The sequence below is a fragment of the Hippocampus bargibanti genome, linkage group LG16 (assembly GCF_051943395.1).
Source record: "Hippocampus bargibanti isolate YZ-2025 linkage group LG16, ASM5194339v1, whole genome shotgun sequence".
Taxonomy (NCBI): domain Eukaryota; kingdom Metazoa; phylum Chordata; class Actinopteri; order Syngnathiformes; family Syngnathidae; genus Hippocampus; species Hippocampus bargibanti.
Window position 1 is genome coordinate 9,216,699 of NC_142749.1, and position 25,701 is coordinate 9,242,399.

General features: G+C 39.9%; 2 protein-coding genes across 3 annotated transcripts in view; one reads left to right on the forward strand and one right to left on the reverse strand.

Annotated features, from left to right (window-relative positions):
* Positions 1-25,701, forward strand: part of LOC148886323 (RPA-related protein RADX-like) — a 57,210-nt gene that overhangs the window by 9,710 nt on the left and 21,799 nt on the right. The gene's annotated exons all lie outside the window — the stretch shown is intronic.
* Positions 739-20,917, reverse strand: npas2 (neuronal PAS domain protein 2). Its single transcript, XM_089017563.1, has 21 exons — positions 20,767-20,917; positions 20,038-20,094; positions 19,247-19,401; positions 19,078-19,169; positions 18,784-18,873; positions 16,314-16,434; positions 14,844-14,957; positions 14,650-14,768; positions 13,445-13,527; positions 13,261-13,367; positions 12,382-12,529; positions 12,129-12,213; positions 11,930-12,056; positions 10,211-10,308; positions 7,804-7,890; positions 7,261-7,437; positions 5,572-5,784; positions 5,263-5,447; positions 3,460-3,555; positions 3,173-3,383; positions 739-2,028 (listed from the first exon to the last, which is right to left on the reverse strand). Exons 1-21 carry the CDS (start codon positions 20,838-20,840, stop codon positions 1,828-1,830), a joined length of 2,640 nt encoding a protein of 879 aa, XP_088873689.1. The 5' UTR covers positions 20,841-20,917; the 3' UTR covers positions 739-1,827.

The window sequence follows — 25,701 nt, forward strand, 5'->3', positions numbered from 1 at the left end:
TTAGTGTTCTGGTTTTGGGAATGTTGGTATTGTCTTTGTTGTGGCTGTTGCTGTCGTGTTTGCGGCTGCTGCTGCTGCTGGATGTATCCCACCGTGCCTTGCTGTGGGATGTTGGCGGTGTGTAAAAATGCTGGAGTCGATCCGTTGTGCACAAGTCCTTGAGTCATCTGCAAAACACAAAACAGATCATCAGACGATAGCACACCAGGCCTTGACACACATTGAACTGCATTTGGAGGGCAGGGGTGTATTTCATGCATTTATATACAGTAGTTTATTAATTCATCACTTAATTAACTCTGTGCTTTAATTGTGTGCAATTCCATTTCCTCCATTCCGCTTCCTTTTTAAACATCAAAAACCGTGACTTTGCCTTACATTCATTACACCATTGTGTTCTTCTTTATGGGTCTCATTAACTCATTCACCGCCAGACGTGAAAAATGTGTGCACTGCAGTGCCAGGGTTTTTGTCATTGTCACTGGAATTCCAGGACCCACAGAATATTGAGTTTTAGAACGACATTAACATTCAATAGAGCATAAGAAACCTTAGAGGCTCTTCTTTCATCAGAAAAAAGTCAATTCCTAAATTGTATGGGTCTGGAGTTATATGAGCTTGAAATGAGGGCAGCTGTCCAAAATACAGTAGAATATAAGTAGAATAGAGCATGATTATCTTTGTAAAGTTACACCTTTTTTGTTTCATGTGTTATCCTAATTGATTGGAGTGGATAAATGCATTTTACAAACATACACTTGTATATTTCCGATAATTATTGAATTTCAGGCCCTGGGTATATGACTTTAAAACAAGTGGTGACCCATCAATTCCTGCATGAACATCAACATGAATCATAGTCTCAATCAATCTGAACTGCTTTCTTCATCCCATGTCTGTTTTACAACAAATGTATTCTGCAAATACGTTATTGAATAAAATAATGAGAATATCATTTCTGCTAGTGCTTCAATTGGTTGGGGGCAAGTTAAGGTTGAAAAAGGCATTCAATATATCTGTTTCATCTCCTATACAAATCTAACCATATATTCTTTTCAATCTAATGTGGGAAAAAAATATGTATAAATTACCATTAATGAAAATAAACTTTGTATTCCAAATGGACCTGAGCAGGATTTTTAAAGCCGGAGTCAGACACAACAACTGCACCATGGTACTAGTAGCATAGTTAAAAGGCACATTAGACAACCCACCCTCCTCCGTTTAATTGTTAAACAAGTGGAGGTGTGCTGCTACAGGGCTCATCAAGAGCAGTCGTGTCAAGAGACGGCTGTTAAAGAAGCCCTTCTTCATTCAAATAAAACCTGGGCCGTTTGTTGTATTTAGATGTGGTGTGACAGCCAACTCATCAGAAGGGGACGTTAAAAGTGATGCTCTGGATTTCACCGAAGGGAAAGTGAGATCACTATAAAAGCCACTGCTTAGAGGGAACCTTTATCGAATGTAATCTAATATTAATTGTATCGCAAAAATAAATACTGTATCTTGTTCTTGGTTGGGGCTTCGTACCAAAAGTGCAAACAGCCACTTGCGAAATGAAAGTGGCGTCCTTGTGTCAGCGGTGATAAATTCACTTGTTTCAATGACAGCTGAGTGTGTCACAGGCTGGTGATGAAAGGCCCCGCCTCTCATCATCACAATCCTCAGGTCGTCTTCCCGTCGCCGTTGAACTCCGGCACTTCTTCGTGGGGGCGAGCAGCTTCACATAAAATGTTTAGGCGCTCTCATCAGTTTCCCGTCTCGATGTTAATTTTGTCTTCGACAAGCAGCAGCGCTCGGTGCAAGTTCCTTGCATGTTCCCCAGTGCTACCGCGTTAGCATATTCCTCAAGTCTGAAACATTAGTGTTCTGGTTTTGGGAATGTTGGTATTGTCTTTGTTGTGGCTGTTGCTGTCGTGTTTGCGGCTGCTGCTGCTGCTGGATGTATCCCACCGTGCCTTGCTGTGGGATGTTGGCGGTGTGTAAAAATGCTGGAGTCGATCCGTTGTGCACAAGTCCTTGAGTCATCTGCAAAACACAAAACAGATCATCAGACGATAGCACACCAGGCCTTGACACACATTGAACTGCATTTGGAGGGCAGGGGTGTATTTCATGCATTTATATACAGTAGTTTATTAATTCATCACTTAATTAACTCTGTGCTTTAATTGTGTGCAATTCCATTTCCTCCATTCCGCTTCCTTTTTAAACATCAAAAACCGTGACTTTGCCTTACATTCATTACACCATTGTGTTCTTCTTTATGGGTCTCATTAACTCATTCACCGCCAGACGTGAAAAATGTGTGCACTGCAGTGCCAGGGTTTTTGTCATTGTCACTGGAATTCCAGGACCCACAGAATATTGAGTTTTAGAACGACATTAACATTCAATAGAGCATAAGAAACCTTAGAGGCTCTTCTTTCATCAGAAAAAAGTCAATTCCTAAATTGTATGGGTCTGGAGTTATATGAGCTTGAAATGAGGGCAGCTGTCCAAAATACAGTAGAATGCAATACGTACATATTGGTTTATATAGTTCTGTAACAACAGCTGAAGCTGGAACAAGATGAAAAAGGGAAATGATGCCCCCTTGTGGTAGGAAAAAACATTGCCAGAGGCCTTGGCCAGCGCTTTATTGGCACCCAAACAAGAAAAAACAAAACCCGAACAAATTCAGGAATGGCACTCTGTCATATTTTCAATTCCCAAATAAATTCGTGAAAGGCAGTGAAGGAGTTAATTCACATCTCTGTTTTTCTAAAAAAACAACAATTAGGCCCTAATGACAGTTCATTATACTGCATTCGCATTTAGAAGTATAATGGTAATGTTATTACTGACATCATCAAAAATGTATTAATCTCACTCTTCTGGTAATGTTCACCATATTTCAGAGTTGTAAATAAAGCATATTGTACATTAAAAATACCACTAAAACTACAGCTGACATAATTTTTTTAACAAAATTATTGACTGGTGTGTGTCACTTAATTAAAATGTCAATTGGCGCTTTGTTTCATGTTAAATCTTGAAGAAAATGCAAATTTTCTGCTTAACAGCCTGCTGACACTCCGTTGCTATGGTGACATGAGAGCTGCTATAATGGAAAGCCACAACAAGATTATGCAACAGATCGATAACAACCTAAGATGGCTGAGCGTCACACCTGAAAGAATTGCTGGGGCTGCTGCAGATGCAGGGAGTGCTGGGAGGCCTGGGGCTGAGCCTGATAGCTTTGTTGCGACTGGTGGGAGATGAAGCTGTTGTGTGGGATCATTATAGGCGACGTGAACACCTGAGAGGGCACAAGCACGGCGTTGCAGTTGACCTGTTGCATGGGAAACGAGGGCGTGATGATCTGCTGCTCTAACGTGTATCTGTCAGGAGGGGAAATCAACAGGTCAGACATGGGGTGTAAGGGTGGGTTGAAGGTAGAGAATGGGGGGTGCTCACATGGTCTGAGGAATGCCCATGTTGCACTGCTGGGAGGACTGCGTGGACCCACTGCTGGTGGGGACCAGTGTCTGCATTGGCTGGTTCAGGAGCATCCTATAGGATATAATAAGAGTTATTGTTTGTCTATCGATGATATTAGTAGATCGGTTTTATATGTGGATAGACCCCAAATATGACATTTTCAGTCAAAATTTGGAAAAAGACGCCTTTTAAGAACACCCCTTAGTACAATTTAAACATTTTAAATTTTCAGCAATGCAACACTGTTAATTAAATTAACAAAAATAATTACCTTAAGGACTAATAACATACAGAAATACCGTTAATTAATTTATTATGGAATAATTTTGTATGGAATAAGTCTCCCGTGTTGGGTTCCCCCATTGGAGTGGAAGGTGCAATGTCGTATGGTCTTCTGGAGCTAAAAAAAAAACCAACAACCGTATTTTCCGGTGTATAAGGCGCACCCAAAATCCTTCATTTCCATCAATAGAAGACCCTGCGCCTCATACGCAGATGCGCCTTATATATAAGGTAATATTGAGCCACAACAGGTCTCAACTACTATCAGCAGCCACCAACTCCATTTTCCCTTGAAGAAGTAGTGTGTAACCCCAGCCTCTACTGTAGCGCCTTATAATGTGGTGTGCTTTATATTTGGAAAACCTTTATATGTATATGTTATATTTCGAAAACTTTTTTCATTCATTGAAGGTGTGCTTTATAGTTCGGTGCGCCTTATATATAGAAAAAAAGTTGAAAATACACCATTCATGCGGGGTGTGCCTTATACACTGCAAAATACGGTAATACAGCAGCTCAGGAGGGTCTCGCACCTTATACTGTATGTGGAAAAAAAAAAAACACCATACATTGGGGGTGCGTCTTCTCCGGTGCGCTGTATACACCGGAAAATATGGTGAACTAATTTACATAGATAACATATCTTTGGAGTATGATTCACACATTTTTCCCCTAAATTGTTTAGCTGGTTCTACTGATTGAACTCAGGTGCGACTTGTATATATTATCATATGTATATATTATATTAAACACACACCCGTAATCTCCCTGCATTGTTTCAACAGCAACAAATTTGTAACTCCCACTTTTAACCACAAAAATTCTTTTGTGTTTGAAATGTCTCACAAACAAGAACTGAGGACAAAGTCAGAATCCTGATCATTTACTGACCTTTTGATGAAGTAAATAGAATATTCCTGCTGTGGCGAATCGCAAGCCATTCACAGGGCATATGTAGAATTTTCACATATCTATACTTTATTTATGTTTTGGGCACTGTCACTTTTTTTCCACAAGTTTTCATTCAGAAAACATATTTACCTGAACCAGCTTTGTTACTTATGATGACATGTACCATATTTTCAGATGTATAAGGCGCACTCCCAATGAGTGCTGTATTTTCACACTTTTTCCATATGTAAGGTGCACTGGACTATGAATAAAAACAGTTTTTCAATTATAATATAGAAATACACTTCTTGGACAAAAATCCAAATAAAAGGCACACCACATTATAAGGCACTACTGTAGCGGATGGGGTTACGCACAACTTCTTCTATTGGGGGAAAATGGAGTCGGTGGCTGCTGACAGGAGTTGCCAGACCTGTGGTGGCTCAATATGACTTCACATATAAGGCACACCTGTGTATAATGTGCAGGGTCGTCTTTTGAAGAAAACCAAGGCTTTTGGGTGCGCCTTATACACAGGACAATATGGTAATCTGAAGCAATTTTTCATGGAAGTCATACTCGAGTGTATCCCAAAGTGTGACTTACCGGAGTTGTACGTCTTGGCTAAAGTCATTGTTCGCGTGTCTTTGGTTTGCGTCATGTAGAGGCCTCGTGTTGGTCTGAGAAACCATCATGGGGTTGCTGTAGAAGGGCATGGTCAAACTCGTGTTGGTCTGCACGGGCAAACTCACTGACTGCACCTGACCGCTTCGAGATATCCTCTGTGGGACCTTTGGAATATTCAAGTGAGATGGGTGGGGGTGGGGGGGGGGGTTGTAATCTCCAGTTGGCATACTGGGATATATTCAAACAATTCAACTGCTTGGATTTTAGACATTTTATTGTTGGGTGTACCTGTGTCGAGGGTGAGCTGTTCTCTCTCAGAAGCGAATGAGGTGACGAACTGTGAGCCCCGCAGGACGGTGGCTTCGGGTGGCCTGGAAGCTGCCTGATGACCCCTGATTGGCACTGTGAGCCCGGCCTGCCTGGACCTTGCTGTTGCTGCGGTGGCTGTTGCGGCTGTTGTTGTTGGCCAATTTCATTGTGGATAGGCTGTTGTAGTAACATCTACAAGGCACGATGAGAAAATGTCACTCTACGCTCATTGAATACAACTGAAAAGTGGCTTCTTCACACGATTGCCTTCTGAGTCACCAGGGGATTGAATCATTTGCTACTCTAATATTACTGAATACGAGCCATTATGTTCATGTACTGCCTCTTGGTGGGGCTATTTCTCCTGTTAATGTGTGTGTGTGGGGGGGGGGAGCCAACAAAGGGCTGAACAACCCAAGACGATGACGAATTAACCGAGATGACATGTGTACAATCTCAGCATTAGGTGCACCTTCACAGTCAGATGAGATCCAAAAAAAAGAGGTCCACCAGAACCTTTGCAAAGATTTTGCTCTGTTTTGATGCAGTAAGATACAACAATGTTCATTACAGTTTTTTTGATGATGTAATTTTGTATTGGTTTGATGTGCAATTACTTGCACACCCATTGGCCCCATCATAATAAGAGTTGCTAACTCATTCACTGCCAGACGTGCAAAAATGTGTTTACTCCAGTGCCAGGGTTTTTGTCATTGTCATTTGAATTCCAGGATACATCACAAAGAGGGTACAGCAAGTCCTGAAGAATGAATGTCTCTCTGTGTCTTTGATTTGTCATATTGTCTCTATGCTGTCATTTTATTTGTTATTTAGGTTTTTTTTGTTCTTTTGACTTCAAGATGGCGCCGCAAGAGTGGCTGCCTTTCCAGCAGCTCATGTATTTTGTTTTTCTACTTTCATTCCTTTCATCACTTTGCTGCTGTGAAATGTAAATTTCTCCACTGTGAGACTAATAAAGGCAAATCCAATCCAATCCAATCCAATATTGAGTTTTAAGACTACATAAACATTCAATTCATTGTAAAGAAAACCTTTGACTCTTATTTCATCAGAAAAAAAAGAGTGAATTCCAAAATTATATGGGTCTGGGGTTAAATGAGTTTGAAATGAGGGCAGCTGTCCAAAATACAATGCAATACATACATATTGGTTTATATAGCGCTTGAACAACAGCTGAAGACGGAACAACATGGAACAAAAGGGAAATGTTGCCCATTTGTGGAAGGGAAAAAAACATTGACAGAGGCCATGGCCAGTGCTTTATCGGCACCCTAAAAATAAAAAACAAAACCCGGAAAAAATGGGAATGGCAATCTACATCATATTTTCAATTCCCGAATAAATTGGTGACTGGCAGTGAATGAGTTAATACCGCTGTAAAACAGAGATTTTAGTTTTCATACATTCAATAGTAGCAAGATCAGTGAATCTTGTGTGTGATTGTCTCATGATTTTATTGAGAATTTCATGGGGAGTTTTCACAACTCTCGATTGAACTCGATTGAAATACATTTGATAATTTGCAGTAATTGATGCATACCGCATGATGTAGAAATACTAACAAGCTTTGTTCTGTCACAAGCAGAGATTCATGTGATACATGTTGCTGGCTCTCTGGTGTCGACCTTAGCATGAGGTGTTCGTTACCTGAAGATTAGCGAGTTGAAGCTTCTCTTTGATGTCATGCAGTTCCTGCTGCTGCGTCTTTATGTCGGCCTGCAGGATGCGCGTCCTTTCTTCGAGTTGCTCCTTCAGCTGGTTCATCACACCCAGCTGAGGCTGTTGCAGCTGAAACATGGATGACTGCTGGTGTGTTTGCTGTTGCTGAAAACACAATATTCATGGATCTATATTCTTGTATTATGGCTTTTCATTAAAAAAAGCATTAAATGAAAACTATTATTCAATAATATAGTCAATAGTCATGGACATACACGTTACATGTCTAATGGATTGAAACAGACTTCGGAAACTTCCAAAGCGGCATTTAAAGCAGATGCTGATCTGAAAAATGTCAGAGCTGTCGTCTGATTTGTGCACTTAATCCTATAACCTGGAGGCAATGTACACAATCAGAAGGAAGCTCTCTCACACACACACACACACACACGCATGCACTCAGCAGGAGACCGAACCGCACAAACAAAAGAGAGGAAGACAAATGACAGGAAGGGAAATTTAAACACTAACTATCGCTGTATTCTTGCCGCATGGAGGAGAAACAGGGAGGCTCATTTGGGGCACCGGGTCAAAGGAATTTTGTCTTTGGATCGAATTCTACGAGGTGAAGATGATACTAGTTTTGACAATTTGATTATTCCAAATACAGTACAATGTATTGTGTTGATTTTTATTTTTTTATAGTTGTTTCCTCATCAACCTTTCCCCTATATTATCTCCAATTACGCGCACACACACACACACACACACACACACACACACACACACACACACACACACACACACACACACACACACACACACAGCCTAAGTCAAAACTGACCTTTGAACGACCAACTTGGAGTCTGGCATGCGTCCTCTCAGTCCCAATAGAAGTCGACTGCCATGACGGTGTGCAGGTCTCTGTGTACGAGTTTGCTGCTGCACAGAATAAAGATCAGACATTTTCATCAACCAGCGTCACTGACGAGCATAACATTTCTTCAAAATGGGCCTCGTTGGATCTCTTACAATATGACTAGCATTGTTGTATTACTGCATTGTGATGTAATTATAAAACGATAAAGATGGGCAAAACACCATAGTGTGTGATTGTAATATAACGGATGTTGATATTTTTTTGCGGAATATTGCTAATATTGCCAACAAAATACATTGAGCACATTCTGTTTGAGTGTATGATACAGTTATTGAGAGTCAACCTCATGTATTGTTAAAATCAGTGTCCAACAGTGCAGCTATTTTGTTGCCATTCTCGCCAGGTTTTTAAGAAGGCTTCATCTTAAAAACCTTGCGAGAATGGAAAAAGGAGCCTATTTGTACTATTATCATTATTATTATATTTTTTGGTACCAATACACCAGTTCTTGGCTGAGCCTAATTTTGTCTCTAATGCAAAACTCAACACTGTACGCAAGTTAGACATTTTTGAATGGAGCAATACCAACCGGGTGAATTATTCACTGTATGATGAACATAAGTTGCTTTTTTAATGATCGGCAAATGCTTCTGTGACTTGTTCGCAAATACACAGAAGGGGGAACTGTTTAGTGTTTGTGTCCCTGGTGGGTGGAGAAGCAGCTGGAGTCTGAGCAAACGAAGGCTAAAATAAACAAAGTTGGTTGAAGTAAGCATTGGAGATTATTTAATCAAAAAAAGCAGCGTGTATGTGAGGGATTGACTCAACTTTAATTAACTGTAAGTTTCACAGACATTTTGCTTTGCCGATTACACTCAGATGGTACTGTTGTATGAAAAGCTCTGTATTTGGGATTGGTCTATAACATTCTAGGCCATTTCTTGCCTCATGAAGGATGGCTTATGATGGGTCGGCACCATCTTTCATTTTGGAGCAGGAAGAATGTTACTGTTACTATTGCAGAGGAAAAAAAGCATATACTTATTTTTCTATCCATCCATTGTGCGTATAGCATCCGTGTGTTTGCAGATTAATAAAATCAAGGCTACCGTTTAGTCACCTATTTTTTTATTTTATGGGTCACGGGGAATGCATTCAGCTTCAATGCCCATTATTATATTGATCGCAAGGTTTGGATTTGTCCCCAAGAAAAGCATGTTTACAAGGCCAAGATGCTACAATAATGGATTTTTGGGAGTGAGAAATGGTTCCATTGAAACTAAGATGCCAAAAATGCTGTAGTTCATTATCTCATGTAAGAAAATGCAATTCCATTATAGAGTACTATATAAGATTGGAATGGAGCAGACAAAACAAATTAAAACGCATCAAGATCTCTTGGTGGAAGGAAATACAGTATGAAAGCCTGTTACATGTGTCTGTATGTGCTCTGAGATTGGTTCGCACTGGGTGTAGTCTGCTGGAATAAACTCCATCTCACCCGTAACCTTGAAGAGAACATGCATTTTAGAACTTTGGATGAGTGGGTGGGTTATCGTCCACTTTTCCCGTGTTTTATATTGCTGATACTGGACATCAAATCCCGCAGCCACGGGGGGAAATAATTTTGTCTTGTCAACCTCTTAAGTGAGTGAGCACTTTAGGGAGCAGAGGATGACTCACATGCTGAATCTGACAGTGCTGTGTGGGAGGACTTCCGAGAGCTGTGGGAGGAGACCGAACGTGCACCGCTGTTTCTGTCCAGTGGCGTATCCATTGTAGAGCACATGTCCAAGTATAATTCTTGGGCCTAAAACATACCAAACAAGGGGATCAGGTCACATAATTTGTAGACGTCGGAGAGAAATTTCTGGAAATTTACCTTCACAGAGGAGGGAGCTATCTCAGGAGGAGACAGCTCTTCAAGGCCAAAGGCTCGCCTCCTTTCAGCTCGTACTTCGGCATAACTGAAACACACACACACACAAACACACACACACAACACACACACACACACACACACACACACACACACACACAGCCTAAGTCAAAACTGACCTTTGAACGACCAACTTGGAGTCTGGCATGCGTCCTCTCAGTCCCAATAGAAGTCGACTGCCATGACGGTGTGCAGGTCTCTGTGTACGAGTTTGCTGCTGCACAGAATAAAGATCAGACATTTTCATCAACCAGCGTCACTGACGAGCATAACATTTCTTCAAAATGGGCCTCGTTGGATCTCTTACAATATGACTAGCATTGTTGTATTACTGCATTGTGATGTAATTATAAAACGATAAAGATGGGCAAAACACCATAGTGTGTGATTGTAATATAACGGATGTTGATATTTTTTTGCGGAATATTGCTAATATTGCCAACAAAATACATTGAGCACATTCTGTTTGAGTGTATGATACAGTTATTGAGAGTCAACCTCATGTATTGTTAAAATCAGTGTCCAACAGTGCAGCTATTTTGTTGCCATTCTCGCCAGGTTTTTAAGAAGGCTTCATCTTAAAAACCTTGCGAGAATGGAAAAAGGAGCCTATTTGTACTATTATCATTATTATTATATTTTTTGGTACCAATACACCAGTTCTTGGCTGAGCCTAATTTTGTCTCTAATGCAAAACTCAACACTGTACGCAAGTTAGACATTTTTGAATGGAGCAATACCAACCGGGTGAATTATTCACTGTATGATGAACATAAGTTGCTTTTTTAATGATCGGCAAATGCTTCTGTGACTTGTTCGCAAATACACAGAAGGGGGAACTGTTTAGTGTTTGTGTCCCTGGTGGGTGGAGAAGCAGCTGGAGTCTGAGCAAACGAAGGCTAAAATAAACAAAGTTGGTTGAAGTAAGCATTGGAGATTATTTAATCAAAAAAAGCAGCGTGTATGTGAGGGATTGACTCAACTTTAATTAACTGTAAGTTTCACAGACATTTTGCTTTGCCGATTACACTCAGATGGTACTGTTGTATGAAAAGCTCTGTATTTGGGATTGGTCTATAACATTCTAGGCCATTTCTTGCCTCATGAAGGATGGCTTATGATGGGTCGGCACCATCTTTCATTTTGGAGCAGGAAGAATGTTACTGTTACTATTGCAGAGGAAAAAAAGCATATACTTATTTTTCTATCCATCCATTGTGCGTATAGCATCCGTGTGTTTGCAGATTAATAAAATCAAGGCTACCGTTTAGTCACCTATTTTTTTATTTTATGGGTCACGGGGAATGCATTCAGCTTCAATGCCCATTATTATATTGATCGCAAGGTTTGGATTTGTCCCCAAGAAAAGCATGTTTACAAGGCCAAGATGCTACAATAATGGATTTTTGGGAGTGAGAAATGGTTCCATTGAAACTAAGATGCCAAAAATGCTGTAGTTCATTATCTCATGTAAGAAAATGCAATTCCATTATAGAGTACTATATAAGATTGGAATGGAGCAGACAAAACAAATTAAAACGCATCAAGATCTCTTGGTGGAAGGAAATACAGTATGAAAGCCTGTTACATGTGTCTGTATGTGCTCTGAGATTGGTTCGCACTGGGTGTAGTCTGCTGGAATAAACTCCATCTCACCCGTAACCTTGAAGAGAACATGCATTTTAGAACTTTGGATGAGTGGGTGGGTTATCGTCCACTTTTCCCGTGTTTTATATTGCTGATACTGGACATCAAATCCCGCAGCCACGGGGGGAAATAATTTTGTCTTGTCAACCTCTTAAGTGAGTGAGCACTTTAGGGAGCAGAGGATGACTCACATGCTGAATCTGACAGTGCTGTGTGGGAGGACTTCCGAGAGCTGTGGGAGGAGACCGAACGTGCACCGCTGTTTCTGTCCAGTGGCGTATCCATTGTAGAGCACATGTCCAAGTATAATTCTTGGGCCTAAAACATACCAAACAAGGGGATCAGGTCACATAATTTGTAGACGTCGGAGAGAAATTTCTGGAAATTTACCTTCACAGAGGAGGGAGCTATCTCAGGAGGAGACAGCTCTTCAAGGCCAAAGGCTCGCCTCCTTTCAGCTCGTACTTCGGCATAACTGAAACACACACACACACAAACACACACACACACAAACAAAAAGTATATTAGTCACGGTGCTCCTCCAGGAAGACGTGTGCCTCATTGGCATTTTTAATCCCAAGACACCTAAAGAGGGTACGCATCCTTCTTGCGAGCAAGCAAGCAACAACAAACAAAATCTCACCTGACAACCGTGTGAGTACACACGATGAACTCAGGTTTGGAGTTCCATTGGTGATAAGTAATGTAGTAGTGTGTCCGCAACCAAATCCACTGCTGACCCTTCGTCAGAAAGCGATAATAGCAGGATTTACCCTTTCCAAACTGCATTACTGGGTAGAGGAAAGAAAAAAAAACTGTTAACATTTGGTCTCTCAAATGGTGATAGTTGAATAAATACGGTAACATCATGAAATTCAAGGAAGTTGAATGTGACATTTACAAAAAAAAGGAAAAATACAACAATAGAGAACATTCAGCATTTGCTATTCATTTACTTTTGGCTAGTATTGCAGTAGCCTCCCTTTGGCTGTATATTGCAACATGTTGTAAAATATAAAGACAGACTATTACATGTCAAAAATACATTGCCCCATTTTGGTCTCAATTGCAACACTTTTTAAAATACATTTATCGATATATACACATATATTGTCTATTCATATATCAAAATGCATTCACAAATATAAATACAAAATTCCCTAGATGAAAATATATTCATGTATTGCATGATATCTTCCAATACATTGCAATATATTTTTCTTTCATAATGGGCTATTTATTATCAATGGAGTTTGGGGTTCCTCCCATTCAATGTTATTGGACTTAAGTGACAATTCTGAGTTGACTCATCCGTTGATCTACTGCACTGGTTCGAGCGCCATCCATTATGTAGCCTACCACTGTGCTGCCCAAAAAAAACCATTCTGGGTCAGTTATGTCTGTATTGTTTGCAACAGTTGACAATGAAAATGCAAAAAGATTTGTCTGGCTCTAGGCTCTTAGTGTGTATTCGTACTGAGAATGCACCCAATTAGTAAGACGTCCATTAGAGGTTACTCACGTTGCTTATGACATTGAGCTATAAGCTCCAGGTCATCCACATGGTAGTAATCATAGCCAGATGTTCCAAGAACTTCAAAGGGTAAATATCCGATTATTGGAGAAGCTCTATCACAAATAACAAGTGTGTTTAAAACAACAACAACGACACAGTTCTTGTTACTGAATTTATTGCTGACATTTACCTGTGATCTAAAAACAGAAACTTCCATTCGAGGCTGTGCCTGGATGTGAATTCATCGCAAGGATCATCCACATTGCACAAATCCTATAAATAATTAAAAAACAAAACAGAATGACTGGAGGGGGAAGTCACCTCAATGACTTCACAACGAGCAATGTTTACTGAAGCATTGCACCAAGCTTAAAGGACAACCGACGTCACTTTTTTGTTTCCTAACTGACGTCAGAAAAACGTTTTATAGCATCTAAAATACCCAAAACGTATGATATTTTTATTCAAATGCAAAACACAAATTAAAATGACTTAAAGTGTCCAAAATCTGCAAAAAAATAGAGCTGCGAATTGGGCATTTTCATAAAGTCCCGCCCCAAGTTCGTGATGTCACGGCAAGACGTCTTGCATTGCTGGAGAATCAAAACAATGGCTTCAAATTCTTTCAAATGCTTTCTTGTTACACATCCAGTTATGAATATGATTCAAATAGTTCTGAAGAGGAAAGCATACATGTTTGCAATCGATTAAAGAATTTATTCCGTGCCTTTTTGAGGCAACATTGGGGGGAAATGTCTCACCCAAAAAGAGGCAGAAAATGGCTACCGAGCTCCTGTGAGGAATGAATCAGCCCGTTTCCACAGGCTGATAAATTCCTTACATGGAGCTTGGATGCCCTCTTCTGGCTCTTTCTGGTGCAAAACGAGGTTTTCAGACCAAACAAGCATTGACGTGATGGAAGGACTGCTACAATGTGTCCTTTTTTTCGGTCAGGAGCGTTCCTTCAGTGACGTCACGTACGGACTCGTCACCAACTCAAAAACAAGACTTCCTGAATATTCAGCGCGAGTCTTAAAACGTAAAATATAGCTATATGCGGTGGAATCTTTGTAAAATACGCTCAGTAGACTTGTCCGGAGACGTCGGTTGTCCTTTAAGTAAGACTATGAAAGGCAATGAGCAATAAGGAAATAACAAAAAAAAACATTTTGTGGATGTCGAAGTTATCTGTTAGCGGTAGCATTTTCTATTTCTAATGAGCAACAATGCAAGGCATAGATGTTAATTGCAGGATGCAATGTACTACAGAGTCTCCAGATTTCATTCAAAAAAACCCCAGCAAAATAAAACTGGCACAATTTTTGATGTTCGCCCTCTCTCGTTAAATAATGCCCACACAGATGAATGCACGACACAACAAGCAGGAGTTCTCACCTTGAGAAACTGCGGCGTGACTAATCGTACAGTAGCAATGAGGCAGACCTGCTCCTCCAGCGATGTCTGCAGGCTTCTTGGTAATGTCAATTCAACCTCATTACAAGAGGATGTAGGCACTACGAGAAATAACAGTCCAGTTTCTCTCATGGAAAGTTACTTGATTTGCTGTTTACATAAAATGCGGCACTCACCATTGTTATGAAACTTGAAATCTCCGACAAACTTGACATACTCGTACACAGGAGGTTCTTTTGGATCGATGTTCCCTCGTGTGAGGTGACAACAAAATTCCACATGTTTCTCACCTAAATACAACATCTTAAATTTAATTTGGTGTTGACAGAATCGCGAGTCCTAAACAAATCAGCGTTCAGTGTGTTTGTATGTGCAACTGCCTCGAGAAGAAAGGGAGAAAGCTGGATGACAAACATTGGATGCTACTAACTTATTCACTGACATTCACACATTTCTCAGAGATTTGAAAATATGACGTAGAGCGCCAATCTTGAATTTTTTTCAGGTTTTGGCGTTTCGTGCGCGGGTGCCGATAAAGCGCTGGTAAGACCTCTGGCAATATTTTTCCCTTCCACAAGGGGCACCATTTCCCTTTTTTGTTAGCGCTTTGTTCTAGCTTCATCTGTACTTAAAGGGTTATATAAACCACCGATTCACTGTGGCGACCCCTTGAAGGGAAAAGCAGAAAGGAAAAGAAGATAAACCGTTGATGTATTGCATTGTATTTTGGATAGCCACCCTCATTTCAAGCTCATATAACTCCAGATCCATATAATTTAGGAATTAACTTTTTCTGATGAAAGAATAGAGTCTGAGGCTTCTTCGGCTTCATTGAATGTTGATGTAGTCCTAAAACACAATATTCTGTGGGTCCTTGAATTCGACTGACAATGACAAAAACCTTGGCACTGGAGTGGACACATTTTTGCACATCTGGCAGTGAATGAGTTAAGTAATATTATTCCTTAAAATATGAATGCTTACGTTTCTTAAATCCTGTGAGAGGAAGCATTTTCTTATGATTATCTTTGGTCAAAGTCCAGTTTTGACTCATGTCATACAATAGGACTTTGACCGCGTTTCCTTAAACATTTACTGCCTAACAGTGAGTCGTAGATAATTTTATGTTTCAAAAATAAATAAATACATTAAATAACCCAAAGAAAATGCCTCATCATCAAAAGACTTCGCATGGAAACATCCCGGCAATTTGGAGCAGCTTTTGATGTGAGTCGGGTCCATGACGCATGGTTCTGTAACTGTTTTTAGGCTTACCTAGTCACATCTCTATTTCGGTGAAAAACCCAATAGTAATGCAGGATTAAGGTCAGAGCCTTGTCCTTGGGTAGTTCGTTGCTGAGGGATTACTGTGTTAACATAACAGTGATTAAAAGTCTCAACTATGATACTAAGCATGTGACTATTATTAGCGAAAGAGCTAATTTTATACGCCAATCAGCAATCCAATAAACTACCGACCCCAATTCCACAACCTGCTTCTTCTCTCGTTTAAATAGATCTTCCAGACCGGACTGATTTGACTGGACTCATCTGTCATGTATTTTTAACTTGTGCTGACCTGGTGAAGCACGCACAAATTGTGGTGAACTTCAAGGGGGCAGGCAAAGTGCAAAGAGACGACTCACTGGTCAGGAAGTCAGCAGCAATGGGGTCAGTCATCAGCATATGGGAGGATAGCAGCTTATACACCTCTCCGTGTTCGAGCTCCGGGAGGAAATTTAGGATATTTTGATCCACCATATCTGACTGATGCAGTAGGATAGAAGAAAAACATGTCAGGCTTCCATAAAAGAAGGAATCACGGTAAACATATGGAAACATTACGGACAATAGTATCACACCTACAGGAAGGAAACAAGAATCGTTAAAACGCTGCCGTGCGTTTGCTGCATCCACATTCACTTGCTGCTTGTTATTCTTGCCATGTGACGAGCAAAGCTGTGTTCGCTTCATGTCAGAATTGGCCATCGAGCACGAGTCCTTTTTCCCCTGTAGAAAGCTTGCTTTCAAAGTACGTCTAAGGCCATTAACCTGTGCTGTAAAGCACCCTCCTCTCAGTTTTGTAGCATTTGGCTGCAAGCCAATAGAGGATATACTCTCGACGAGTGCCCCTTCCATTAGCGGTGATGTCCATCCATATAATAACTTGAACTCAACCATTTTCAACACAAAATTTCATCTGTCCAAAGAATACAATTCTGGTAAACAGAGGATTTTTCTGGTCAATTTTAATATGGTATTCCTGTACTTTAATGGTGTTGTAAAGTCTGTATTTACATATATACAGTTTGACAATGGCATACCTATCTTATAAAGACTTGGTTTTGCCTCCTCAGCTCAACAGTGAGGGCAGTAAGACCCACAAAGCAGCTGGAGCTGAAGCTAAAGGGGGTAGCGAGTGAAGGGCTGGCAAAGCATCTCTGAGGTCGGTTAGGTATGTGGGCTCTAAAATATGAATAGTCTTAGGTTGCAAAGAGTACATTCTCATTTATGGTACAAATTAAATGCTGTTGTGAAGCCTCTTAAAGGACAACCAACGTCTCCAGACAAGTTGTGTCCATAATTTGTAAAATCGCTTCAAATGACTTTTACTGAGCATATTTTACAAAGATTCCACCACATATAGCCATATTTTACATTTTAAGACTTACGCTAAATATTCCGGAAGTCTTGTTTTTGAGTTGGCGACGAGTCCTCACCCTACGTCACTGAAGGAACGCCCCTCACCGAGAAAGGACATACCCTACATCACCTCAATGCTTTTTGCGGTACTTTGTTTGGTCTGAAAACTTCGTGTTGATCCGTGTTGATGGCACATAAATAACGCGATGGTGAATCGTTGTGTGTTGCGCCAAGACTTCTACAGTGTATTTGATGTTCGCTTACAAAACGTCCCAGGAGACAATTTCCACTGAGCTTTGTCGCCCTCTTGTGCCTTTTTTGGGTACTGTGAGTATTAAAGAGTTTGTCACTACATTTCTCTCCAGATGCATCAAAATGACTGGAAGAAATTCTTTAATCGATTGCAAACATGTATGCTTTCCTGTTCAGAACTATTTGAATCATATTCATAACTGGATGAGTAACAAGAAAGCATCTTTTCCGAATCTGAAGCCATTGTTTTGATTCTCGAGCAAGGCAAGACGTCTTGGTGTACAAGGGGGCGGGACCTTCTGAAACTGGCCACTTCCGGGTTCAATTTGACGTAGTTTTTGGACACTTTAAGTCATTTTTATTTGTGTTTTGCATTTGACTAAAATATCATACTGCGTGTTTTGGGTATTTTAGATGCTATAAAACGTTTTTCTGATGTCAGTTAGGAAACAAAAAAGTGATGTCAGTTGTCCTTTAAGGCTGAAAGCGCCCACTTGAAACCCACCATGTTGTATTTCAAATCTATTAAGTTCACAAAACTGTCTACAAACAGGAAATAAATGCAATTCAGTGTTAGGAATTTAATGGTTTTGCTACAAAGGCCATGTTAACTCTGCAAGGCACCATGCCAATTCATAATTTGTTCAATCTTTTTGTATGAACTCGTTCACAAGACAAAAACAAATGCGACTTGTAACATGAATGCAATGCGTCCGTAGCGTGACAGGCAAACAAAACAGTATTTAGATAACCATCGATGAAAAGGTTTCTTCAGCCGTCATCTGTACTTCTTTGAAGGTGTCAGACGTTTGGCTTCTTATCCAAGAAGCTTCGTCAGCAAACTAAAGTCTTACTGGTAGTTTCGGCCCTGTATATATATCCCTACTGTCCAGACGTGGCGGTGCCGGACTCTGCTATGAGTCATAGCAGAGTCCGTAGTTAAAGTCAAATATCAAGTTAACACTGTTACTTAAAGCATCATAGCAATTGTTGGTGGCGTATAGGTTGGGTGTCTATGGGCGTTCATACGCATCATATTTGGAAAAAAAAATCAATTCTACATTTTACATTGACGGGTGAAAAAAAAGATATGAAATGCAGATGGGCAAAAAAAGTAAAGAATTGAGCTGCAGTGTGAACCAAGATGAAGTGATACAGTAATAGGGCTTTACAGCCAAAGCAGTAAAAATACTTGCATGTCCTTTATGCTTTTCCACTCACCGGCAAGTGTCCAATAAGTGAAGATACACTATCCGACACGTATATGATGTTTCCATCTGTAGTTAACGCTATCAAAAAACCATCTAGTGCCTGTAAAAGAAAACAATAGAACAGTTTAACAGCGAATTTGGTGACTGATTTATTGTCAGAAAGATGCAATGCAATGACAGGGTCTGGACTGTTTTCATGCTACAGCAAATGAAGTGCTTTCGAGCTGATTCTTGCCCAGTTTTCCGCATTGAAAACATCTGGACATCAGTGCAGCGCATCTTTGTGTGTGTGTGTTTTTTTTACTTCGAGCATGAGCTGGGTGAACTCCTCGTTGCTGAGGAATGAAGGCTTCCAGTCTTGTCTCACGTCACACGTTTCATTCTGAGCACTGATGTCTGCACAGCATGTACAGTTTAAGACCTTAGTGAATGATGAGGTACGGTCAGTATGGAATTGCCTGGGTTGGCCCTACCTTTTTGTTTCTGTAAGAAGTCGATGGTTCTTTGTAGTATGGTGGACTTGTCCATCTTGCGAGGATGGCCTTGGCCCTGCAGCATGGTGCATAGCTCCTTGATGAGCACATTGAACTGGTCTCTTCTTTTCTTTTCTGATTTGTTTCGGGATGCCCTTAAGCGGTCAAGAAAAGGTTAGTCCGTTTTCAGAAGAATGCAAGAGCAACATTTTGAGACCACTAGCATCGTGAAATGTTTTGGAGAGGGAAGATTCCGTTACATTGTAATATCTTCCCAGAAAAAAACTCACTTAGAAATGGCATTATTTGCAGTGTCCCACAATGGAGATTGTGCTATTTTTTTCTTAAGCTACAAAGCAGTCTGCAAAAATATGACATTACGGAAAGGAATTATCCACTTTTTCAGTTATGTCAGAGTGCCGGCTGGCTATTGTCACAGTTGAGTATTCGTTTAATTATGTAGGTGTTGGTTGGAGGCAATGTTTACAAGACAAAAGACTGCAAATCTTTTTTGAGGCAAAGTAGAGTGTTATCAGAGTAACTAGTAAGCTTTCCCGGCGAGATGAGCTGTTTATTTGACATGTCACTATGCTGTTTTTCAAATGAGGTCAACGCCCTGCAAAGATCCATTCTTATTAGACTCCATTTTCTGCCAACACAGTTAGTGAGGCGTTTTGGAGGAATTGCATCACAAATTATTTCTTACACTTTTATGACTAATCAAGTCATCATTGTTTCAAAAGTCATAGAATCAGAAATATGATTGCAAAGCGTAAAGATTTCTGGAGTACCTTTTTGCCCTGTCTTTCTCATCTTCGTCCATCAAATCATCCATGCAGCTGCTGGAACTAGAAAGAAATATGTCCAAAGAAAAATGTACTTTCTATTATAATTCTCCAACAATGCACAAAGCTTCACTGTCTTGTCAAAATATGAAAAAAATAATCTGTTACTTAGCAACAGCACAGTTTATTTCTATGATGATGAGCCAGCCCATCACATTATTAAACGGCATATCCATGTTGAAAATACAACATGGCAGTTGGTTAGGTCATAAAATTCCTGAGAGCTAAATATATTCATGTCCTGTCAAAGGTTTTGTTCCTATGTAATATGTACAGTATGTTTACAGTTATTGTGCTGAGACCATATGACTATGGTAACAAAGCTTCATTTTGGTTTTACAATACAATACAAAACAATTTTAATGAAATACAGTCTCGGTACAGGCTCACGCGCTCACTCCATATAGCTTGCATTATATCAGATACTCGAAAGTAGTACCAGTAGCCAGTTAAAAAATATAAAATGGATTGGATTGAATGTACCTTTATTCATCTCGCAGTGGAGAAATTTACATTTCAGAGCAGCAAAGTTATGAAAGGAAGATGCTGTGCTAACCCAATTATAAATCTTTAAATCAATTTTGCAGAGCTATGAGAACAATGTTAGATGTTTTGATTCAAACTGGGCGTGTACCAAAGATCACAAATGTAAAGGAAGCTTGTTTTTATACTTACTCCCAGTCTCTGCGGCTGGAAGGACAAGGACCTCCAAAGTCCAAAAGGTTGTCCATATTCACACTCTTTCCCATCCAGGCCCTTTCTCTAGTCTCATACGTGCAGATCTCATCTGAGCGCACCTTCAGACAAAACGAATGCACTCCGCCAGCCTAACAAAGGCCGAATTCTGTGAACACAGATGGTAAAAGATCCCATCATCCTGGAAATGACATATGGTGTCAATTCTACCTTTCAATTTAGCCATAGAAGGAAAAAAAACAGCCTTGGCGATCATCATCAGTACTATAACCGGAACACGTTATTTTCACTTCAACAGTAATGAAGAATACGCCTGTAATGTGGTCTTTCGCCTACCGATTGATAAACCGACTGAAGGTATTTTTTTTTTTGCATTTACGATTCACTCGAACCTATAAGTGTGGTATCGGGCAAAAAAATTAATACTCATTACACGATTACAGGCTCATTATTATTCAGGAATTGAACATATGTCGTGAAGCGCCATTTCCGAATTTGTTTGGGTTTTTCTTTCTGGGGGTGCTGATAAAGCGCTGGTTCGACCTCTGGCAATGTTTTTTTCCCTTTCATGAGTGGGCAGCATTTGCCTTTTGTTCATCCACCTCCACTTGACCTTGTATTACTCCAGAACCAAATAAGATAGAAATGACCTTTTTTTCCTGATGAGAGAAGAGAGTCTAACGTTTCTTACGTTGCATTGAATGTTTAAGTACTCCCAAGACTAAATATTCTGTGGGTCCTGGAACATACATGATAATCAACCTTGCCAATCTCATCTCAAAAAGGATTTTGACGTAATTAATAAACTCACATATTGAAACGAGTTCTAGTCTGTTCCCAAATTCCGGGAAAAAAACCCTCAAGGGCTCCTCTGCATAAAGTTTCTTGAGACACTCATAAATTATAGAATTTGCATCCATTTCCAGTCCCTCTGCTAACAAACACATTTCCTCGCAACACAACTTCAAAATCGACTGCAACTGACTTTGTGACGCTGGTTTACTTCCAATTCTTTGTTAAATGAATGTATATGGAATTAAATTGTTGTAAAAAACCTTGACTCGATTTAAGTTACAAGTAAATGCTGGCAAAAGTTGATTGCGATATGTTCTCTTAATTTTATAAGAGAGAGCTTGTAAACCTGACACTCTCTCTATTTCACTATGGATTAGTGGGTTGTATATCTGCCTCACAGTTGAGAGGTCCTGGGTTTGAATATTGGCCCAGACCATGCTGAGCTGCTGGGAGGTCACCACACAATTACCGTATTTTCCGGTGTATAAGGTGCACCAGAGTATAAGGCGCACCCTCAATTAATGGTGTATTTTCAACGTTTTTCCATATACTGTATAAAGTGCAGCGCACTATAAGATGCACCTTCAACGAATGAAAAAAGGTTTCCAAATATTGTATAAAAATATATAAACGTTTTCCAAATATCAGGCACACCAAATTATTAGGAACTACAGTAGAGGCTCGGTTTACTCAGTACTTCTACAAGGAGAAATGGAGTTGGTGGCTGCTGACAGACGTTGCAAGGCCAGTTGTGGCTCAATATTACTTTACATATAAGGCACACCTGCGTATAAGGCGCAGGGTCATCTTTTGAAGAAAATCAAGGCTTTTGGGTGTGCGTTATACACCGGAAAATCCATTGTTGTATTTTTTTTAGCTTCAGAAGACAATCCGGCATAGCACCTCCCGCTTCAATGGTGGAATCCGAAACAGGAGACCTATTCCATACAAAAGTGATGACTATATGTTTTATAATGTATGTAAATAGGCATGGTTATTGATATACATTGTGATAAGTTAATTTTGTCAAATCGCTATATAAATCAGGATTTATAGCATGTACGTATTATTTTGGGGGAAAAATGGGAGATCTGAGTCTCCCACTTTTGGCATATTTCTCATCAGCTTATTAGACGCCAGGTCGTTTACTAATTGACAGCATGTCTCGCTGAATGGCTAAAGCACATCAAGACCACAACAGATTGCCTCATGCAGCATCAACTCCTCTTGGTGTAAAATGAAGCCACCCGTATCGGCCTACATTCTTGAACAGTATTGTGGTTAAAACCACACCTTGCTTGGTTAAGAGCTCAAGACATCGGTATCTGGTTACGAGTGTGACCCAGAGTATTTAAAGCTTTTAACTAGCAACCTGAACTTGTGCTCAAAAGTCGCAAACTTCCAAGTTCAAAAGCAAACGGACAGCTTTGAACTTCAGTTAACAACTGTCATTTTGATTAGAACAGTGTTCCGTGGGGTTTCATTTTGACCTTTTAATGGAGCAACAACACCTTTTGCTCAAGGGACACGTCATTCTTAATAGTGCAGCCCATTTTGCCTCAACCACATCAAGACGCAAATCCCAAACAACCAGCAATGAATCATTCATTCATATAGATATATACAGCTGGATAGATATTTTTAACCATCAGTTATAAATTACAACACACCATCAGTTATAAATTACAACACACGCCAAAAGCCATACTGCGCAAGCTTCAAATATGTTTTTATAGCTTAATGCTTGACAATTTACAAGGACACGGTGTATCTTATCTGCCACAGTGGTGTAAGATAACTCATGTAACTCTTCAGGTGACAGACGGAGATAGTCAAGAGTTCCCCTATTTAACATCAGCAGCATTGCAGTAATGGTCCCGTGCGTGTTAATCAAAATCACTACACACCACAGAGAATGGACAGGAGCATAGTGAGTTTTATATTGGGATCAGACAAACTTGATGACATGATGATGTCTGCCTTCGAGTCAATAAGTTCACTCTATGCGGCAGATAAGAATAAACTCAGCGTGTTTACCTTATAAGGATTAGAGTAGTTTAAACATGCAGTTTCCAGATAAAATTTAATTCAACAACCTGTTTGAGGTGCAATACTGCTCAACCTTTGGAGCGTAGCGTCTGAATAAACCAACAGTAAATTAAATCCAAACACTTTTAAAAAGGACTACAGGTGAAAGCAGTTGAAAACAGAGACAGGGTCGGTCTATGTGAATTTATTTTCACAGTTGTGTCTGCTCATTTAAAATAAAATAATATACTGTACACTAAAACCTATTTTCAAGTATTTCCTCTATGCATTTGTCACTACAAGCAATGCAATCATGAGATTTCCCTCACGAGAGTAACATTCTCCAACAGGGCTAAAAAGAAACTCAAGTAGAACCCGCTAAATATTGAAATAGTTGATGCGATCCAACTATTCAGTAAAAATTAACTCATTCACTGCCGTTCCTGAATTTATTCGGGAATTGAAAATGCTACGTAGAACACCAATTCTGAATTATTTCGAGTTTTGTTTATTTTTGCTTGATTGCTGATGAAGCGCTGGCCAGACCTCTGTCAATTATTTTTCTCTTCCACAAGGGGGCAGCATTTCTCTTTTTTCCACGTTAGCGCTTTATTCCAACTTCAGTTGTTGTTCGAGCGCTATATAAACTAACATGCATGTATTGCATTGTATTTTGCAGAGCCGGCCACATTTCATGTTCATATAACTCCAGACCCATATAATTTAGGAATTAACTCTTTTTCTGATGAAAGAAGAAAGTAAAGTTTCTTACGCTGCATGAATGTTTATGTAGTCCCAAAACTCAATATTCTGTGGGTCCTTGAGTTTGAGTGACAATGGCACAAACCCTGGCACTGGAGTGGACACATTTTTGCATGTCTGGCATTGAATGAGTTAACAAAATCAAATGGAAATCTAAAAACTCGATCTTGTAATTTTTTTCTTTAACCCCACCAAAATGTAAGAGTCTTCTGTGTCACGGTTTGCAAGGTGGTGATGGCAGATGCGGATCCCAAAAAGCAGGCAGGAGGGAGCAGCAGGTTGTGTTTGAGAAATTGTATTAAAATAAAGTCAACTGGAACAAAATCTAAAACATCAAAGTCAGTCAAACAGAAAAATGCAAAGGATCAATTGCATACAAAGGCATTCAACAATGACCCGACAGTGAATGATCGTGCCGGGAGTCCTTTTGAGAGTCACTGATTGGGAACGACCAGCACCTGTGCAGGTGCAGGCGGGGCCGACAGCGCCACCCGTTGGTCGCCAACCAGATCATGACATTCTGTGTGCCATTTCCCAGCACTCAGAAGCATTTCATGGTGAGTATGTAGTGTTTTTTGAATACATAACGTCCTAGGCAGAGGTCTTAATTGGCGTATCTGTTAGCTAAATGCCTTTCCTCCTGTGTCAATCAAAACAAGTATATTATTGAGGTCAAAGCACTGATTTTGACTCTCGTGAGGGTGCCCGGAAAGCTTTCAAATAAAGCAGATATACAATTTTCCTTCACTACTTTGCGGTTTGATGAATGCGGATTATCATTTGTGACAATATCTTCAAATCACTTCATCCTTTGCAATTTTACCTTGCTATCTTAGGGTTTTCTTGCTATTTTTTATTCTTACTAAATGGGACCAGTTAATCTTAATTGTGTGTGTGTGAGATGTCTTAAATTGAGTTTCTTTCTTGTTTTAATTAAAAGTTGGGGTCTTGTTCAGAAGTTCACTTCACTCCGCATCCAACAGCAAACGAAGACAATACATTTATTTCTAATATACAACAGATTCTGACGAAGGCGGAAGTATACGCCGAAACATGTCAGGTAATTGAACACCTAAAAAAACCATTGTCTGTAAGAAAATAATCTGTTGTCAATTAGAAAACTAGTAGACAATATGAATTTAGCACAACGAAGACAATAAAACATTAACTAAAACTGTTGATGTTTTTTGTTAAAGTTCGTCTTAAAACATCTTGACTAGAAACTTACATCTCAGTGTAGCCCAAGGTATAATGCGGGTGAATTAATACGCCCTTTGAATCTTTGCAGTTGCTGGGCAAAACAATTGTTAAATATATGATATGTAAGAG

Bases quoted from the DNA above. Each gene is read 5' to 3' on its own strand.
- npas2 (XM_089017563.1), bottom strand. From the start codon at position 20,840: ATGGGAAAGAGTGTGAATATGGACAACCTTTTGGACTTTGGAGGTCCT. The intron at 13,528-14,649 runs GTGAGAACTCCT...AATTATTTATAG, and splicing joins TCACGCCGCAGTTTCTCAAG to GATTTGTGCAATGTGGATGA. The intron at 13,368-13,444 runs GTAAATGTCAGC...TATTTGTGATAG, and splicing joins TTTCTGTTTTTAGATCACAG to AGCTTCTCCAATAATCGGAT.